General features: G+C 38.5%; 1 protein-coding gene across 1 annotated transcript; it reads left to right on the forward strand.

The window, feature by feature from the left end:
• Positions 1–869: 869 nt before the first annotated feature.
• On the forward strand, positions 870–4,910 carry LOC125482276 (protein transport protein Sec31A-like; the record flags this gene model as incomplete). The annotated part of the gene is made up of 5 exons (XM_048594320.1): positions 870–953; positions 1,776–1,881; positions 3,411–3,589; positions 3,671–3,797; positions 4,743–4,910. Coding segments are annotated over exons 3-5 (394 nt in total), but the record flags the coding sequence as incomplete, so codon positions are not given.
• Between the last annotated feature and the right edge of the window lie 1,235 nt (positions 4,911–6,145).

A 6,145-nucleotide genomic window follows, 5' to 3' on the forward strand; every position in this document is an offset into this window, starting at 1 on the left:
TCAGTAGGTCTGGCAGCATCTGTGGGAAGAAAGCAGAGTTGATGTTTTGAGTCCAGTGACACTCTCTCCTATCTGCTAAGCAATTTTAAAGCAATGCCAGTATATTACCATCAATCCCATGTGCTTTGATTGTGTACAGTAACCTGTTATATAGGACTTTATCAAAAATCTTATGAAAATTCAAATGCAGCACATTCATTCTATTCTACTCTGTTCATCTATAATCATCTATTCTACTACTTACAACCTCAAAAAGCTCCAGTAGGTTTGTCAAATATGATTTCCCTTTCTTCGATCCATGCTGACTTTATGTAATCCTGTTATCAATTTTGAAGTGTCTTGTTATCACATCCTTTATAACAGACTCCAATATTTTCCCTACGCCTGATTTTAGGTTAACCAGTCTGTAATTCTCAGTTTTCTCCCTCCATTTTAAATAAAAAGGAATTTGCCACCTTCTAATCTGCTGGGACTATTCCAGAATTTTGGAAGATGACTCCAGCCTATCCTCTGTTTTCATGGCCACCTTCATTATTACCTTGGGATGCAGATTATTGAAACTTGTGGATTTATCAGCTTTTAGTCCCTTTAAGAATGAAGCACAATTTATGTGGGACCTATAACAGCCAGCAGGGAAAAGTGACTTAATCCCAAACTTGCTGTATCATGTATCTTAACAAAGTTACTGAAGACTGAAGAAGGGTTTGAAAAGGGGGCCGTACTTCACTGGCCTTCTCATAGAAATTGTAATACCATGGGTCCATCACTTGTGGAATATGTTGCTTACCCCATTGTCCTGTCTGACATTGTCTTCTGGCTTTGCTTGTGCTTCCTAATGTTCCTTATGGTGTTGTCATTTAACCCTTCCACTTTTTAAGGCTGCCGGTGACTTTGAGCATACAGCAGAAAGTGCTGAAGACAACCCTGCTATAGAAGATCAATTGCTGGGGGAGGTATTAGATCAATCCCATTATTTTATATGTATGTATGCATGCAGATAAACACTTTGCTGCTTTATTTGCTCACTTTGAAACCAGTGTAAGGTCACATGTTGCAGATTTTTCAACGAATATGTTATCAGAGCATTAACATACTTAATAATCATACATATCATTTTTTTTTTCAAAAGGGACTCTCTTCCCAGTCCTGCTTTCCTGAAGGTGCAGACTCTTTGCTTGAGTACAGCCACCTAACTGCACAAATAGGTTTTGCAGTGACTACTGACAGCGAATGACAATGTCTCATAGTTTTGCATTCTCTCCTGGTGTCTAGCCACACATTTTCATTGCATGCTGAATATTTACCAAGAAATGGAATTACAGCTGATCCACCCCAGAAACGGGTTCCGAGTCCAGTTGTAATGTATCTGCTGCTGCTTTGGCTGAGATCAATTACAAGAACGTAGGCTGCGAATTGAACTTGGATCTCCCTGGCCTTTGCACATTGGCTATTCCAGTACTCAACCACTGGCTAAACCAGCGCGGAGAAAACCAATATGGTCTAGAATTTTACGTTATAATCTGTACTTGGTCTGTGCCTCAAAATCTCTCTTACAACCACACTATACTTGAAAAAGTTGCAATCGGTCACATAATTCCATTATTTATTTGTAATATACACATCTTGTTGACCATATTCTTCAAAGCACTAGAACTCATAGCATAAAGAGCAAGGTAGCCTATAACTTTAAAATATAGATTGGTTATCGTAGTGCCTGGCTTTTGAGTATTTTGTGTATGTATGTGATAAATAACTGCTTTTCTTTTGTCATGTAGGCAGAAAGTGAGCATGAAGAGGATGAAGGAGATTTGGATCTCAGTGAGTCCACGTCAGAGGAACAAAATCAGGATGAAACCAAATTCAGTATTTCTATTAGCGGAGGTCAGTGGTTTGTGGAAGTTTGGGATTTATGTTCGAAAGAAAAACAATGAAAGAGTAAACGATTAAACTTTCTTGCTTCAAATCTATTGAAGGAGTCAGCCTAAGTACAAAACTTAGATCATGACTTATTTTTGAATGCATTTTATTCTTCCGTTAATCAACTGGAGAAATTTAGACTCCAAAATTCACTAATTACATTTTTCATGAGGCAGTTCTCTTAAAGCCTGCATCATACAAGTCTGTAACACAGAAAGAGGAAAGCTCATTTGGTCATCTCCCTCAGTCCTTTCTAGAATGAGCCCCCGAATGAAACTCCTGCTCAAACAATGAAATACTGAGTAGATCTTGTGTGATGCTTTTTTCCACAAGGTAGTCTGATTTTTAAAAAATCTTTCATTGAAAACAAAAATACTTTCAATGAAGTTCATCATTTTCATTAAATGCTAGTAAAACTATACTTTGCAGACTTCTGTCTACTATTGAAAAAATTGCAGTTAATCCCGCCAAAATGACATGCAAAACTAGTTGAGTGATATGTATGTATTGCAGGTCTGCTAGACAAATATAGAAAAAAACCCAATGACAATTAAATATAAAAGGTGCAGCTGAATGTAGTGTATGTGGTTAAGCCCTACCCACATAATGAAGTTTTAAAGCTGTAATTGTGACACTAGTCCCTGCCTCTGATGGTTCTAGTCAGAGCAAATTTTCCTATTCTACTGGTCCCATGGCATCAGATTCAAATCTCTAATATGCAAAAAAAAATCACTAAGCCTCTCGGCACATAAAAATACCCATCCCTTTACTGTGGCCTTGTGCAAAAGTAACATGTCTGTCAGCTCCTGTCTGCGTTCATCCATTTGCCCTCAACTGCAAAATGCAAAGCCTGAGTTTTACTGCTGACAGAGGCATCTGCACAGTTCCAATGCAACCTTCAACACAAGGCTGCTAAAAGACAGTGAACCTGAAATTGCAACAACTTTGAGAAGGATGAAATCGGAGAGAACCTTGCAAGTCAGAAGGTGAACTCCAGTTATACCAACACTGTTGCCACACACAGTGGGTACACTTGTCTCCTATCACATGTCTACGTTAGTTTTAGGCCCTGAGGATGAAACAGGTATATAATTGGAGTTGTGGGCTAATCTTGGATCAGGAAAGGGAAAGAAAGACTTTCACTTATTCCCCTCACTCCTCATTATGTCATTGATGTTCTGTGACAAATGGATTACTTTGTAAAGTGTAGTTGCTTCAGTGTAAGTATTGCAATAATGCATTTGTATATATGGTCTCAGTTAATGAATTGTCAGTTCATCAACTTTGAATGATGATTGAGAAAATGATATTAAAACATCAGCATAGCTCATATATAGTGTCATTTTTACATCCACCTAAACAGATAGGGTCTCATTTCAATGTCTCATTTGAAAGATAACATCTTTGACACAGTACAGCACTGGAGGATTTCTTGAATTAAAACAATTTGCTAAAATGAAGCATTTGAAAAAAAAGTTCTTTCCATTTTCTAGATGTTGATGGGCTGATTACTCAGGCTTTGCTGACTGGTAACTTCGAAGGAGCAGTTGATCTTTGCTTGTACGATAATCGAATGGCAGATGCCATCATATTAGCAATAGCTGGGGGTCAGGAACTTCTAGCTAAGACACAAAAGAAATACTTTGCCAAAACAAAGAGCAAGATCACCAGGGTAAGGTGGCTTCTATTTTGAGCATGTTTTGAACCTCAATGCTTATCATCTTTGCCCTAAAGTTTTGGATGAAATGTTTAGTTGATAGATGCTGTAGTGACACGAGATTGGAAAGAGATTCTACAGTCATGTGATCTTCAGAACTGGAAGGAAGCTTTGGCTGCCTTGTTGACCTATGCGAGGTCTGATGAATTTGCTGCACTTTGTGGTGAGTAGAGGTGTTTTGTCCTGCATTCTGAAATGTTTGTTATCCTGTCTTTGATCGTAGTCAAGAGAAATTCCTCATTGAAGTAAATGATTTAGTGGCAGATTGCTTTGTGACTCAGGCACGGCCTATTTATTGAAAAATACACAACTCCAAAAATGGGATAAAGAGCCAGAGTCACTGTTTGTCAGTACCATAACAACTGATTGTATGCCGAAAACAAAAATGCCTTTCTAGTATTATATTTCATTCCGCAGTACTGATGTTTCTGGGAGAGGTCAGGCACCACCATTGTTTCTAAAAATGGAAACAAATTGCAAATGATGTCATATTTCTTGCATTTTTTTTTAAATGAAGGGTGAAGTAAAAATCAACTGTCTTTAAAATTTCCTTTCAAATAAGTTCCTATATCCAAGGCCTGAGAGGCCTACAAGTTTGTTTTTGTTTTGCTACCCTTTCTGTTAACGCACAACCAGGCTAATAGTTGGACGGTAATTGATCGGGTCCAGAATATTGCCGTGATTCTAGGGTTGAGCAGGAGCAGCACATCTGGACAGTGGGCTGAGGCAAAGACAGAAAAAATTGCCCCATATTGTCATTCCAATTGCCCTACTTCTGTGACATTTTATTAGCTCCTATTTTGATATTAATTATGCTGCATTGGAGTGCAAGAGTTTATTGCCTCTGCTATTGAAAATGAATGATAAAAAAGCCGGTTTGGTCCTTGCTTTCTCACCAGAATTGCACCAATCAGGAAGCAGGGAAGAGGGGATTTGGAAGGGGATGCCACAATTAGCAATACCAACTGGTAGCACAATACAGCTTATGTTGCTGCACAACTGGAAAGGGAAACCCACGATGGTTAGAGTCTGGTTTGCAAGTGGAAGATAAATTACTGAGTATAAAAGATTTTGGTGTGCCTTATGTTTTTGTCTGCTTCCATCATAGACTTCTTGGGCACACGGTTGGAGAATGAGGGGGATATCAGCCTTCAGTCCCAAGCCTGCCTGTGCTATATCTGCGCTGGTAATGTGGAGAAGCTTGTAGCCTGTTGGGATAGAGCTCAGAATGGCAACTCGCCTCTTGCTCTTCAGGTTAGTGCCATTGAGATTTTTGGTACAACATGATTGTGCTTTTTTGAGTAACAAACAATGGACATGTTAAATTCTTGAAAGGTACTTGGACGTCCCATCTTCTCATAATTTTTTTGATCGTTACCTGCACTTTGTAGTTTTCAATCCCACTCATACAAAGGACTTGGTAAATTTAAAAACAACTTCCAGTGGCCTGTCTAGTGCTCAGTTGACATTCATATATTGTTTATAAGGGACCTGAAGACCCTCTTTATTCCAGGTATTTCTTTCCCAAAGCTAGATTTTGCTAGTAACATTTCATCTGTGTACCCAAGATAGACTAGGAAGAATATAATTTTTATCTAAATTAAACTTAAGTGAGTGTGTGGATGGGAAGCTCTTTCCATCTGTATTTTAACATAATATTAAGAGGAATATGCTCATAAATGTGTAACTAGGATGACTAACAGCCATTGCACGATCCAACTGGCAGTAAGTAGTGTGAAGTAGCTATTCTTTCCTGTAACAGTAGTTGCTGAATCTTTAGAGTAAATCTGTCTAATTAGCAATTTTGTAATATATCTTCAAATAAATAGTCCTGCAATGAAGTTGGCAGGTTTCTGTGAAGCAAACATAGAACCACAACAACCTGAAGCCTCCTTGGCATCTAGACATTCCCATGGGTGCTATGTAGAGTTGCAAGGCTTTCATTGAGTGCTTTACTCCAGTGTACAGTTGGAATTGAGAATATGGTGGTGTCCATCCAGTCCGTGGCTAAGAGTTCTGTGCTGTCCAAGTTTCTTCCATCTTGCTGCGTAGAAGAATTTGTATTTGTATAGTGCCTTATTAAGTCCTGTTTAAACATGTTTTCTGAATGACAGAACCCCTACATTGCAGCACTGTACTGAGTGTCAACCTAGATTATGTTGTTTATGTCCTCAGGCCCTGGACTTGGCCTTCAATAGTAAGAATGCAACAGCTTGAAACTTTCCTGTTCCTGGTTAGAGACATTTAATATGGACAATAATTGCATAAATTGAGCTGGGTGCTTATAAGATTCCAGGTATGAGGCTTTTCAACAAGACCCAGATTCAGAGAATAATAATTCTCTAATTGTGTTGAAGACTCATTTACTGTAGAACAGCAGCAGTTTTGCTTTAGAAAGTTAGAAGCAGAAGGCGGAACTGACACAAATAGCAGATGTATTTTGGTGGGATCGTTGCTGATGAGAGTGGAAAAATCTGAAATTGGTATGAAATGTATACTCTGATACCTCGA

Source organism: Rhincodon typus, unplaced genomic scaffold, assembly GCF_021869965.1.
Source record: "Rhincodon typus isolate 14 unplaced genomic scaffold, sRhiTyp1.1 hic_rhity00008141, whole genome shotgun sequence".
NCBI lineage: Eukaryota > Metazoa > Chordata > Chondrichthyes > Orectolobiformes > Rhincodontidae > Rhincodon > Rhincodon typus.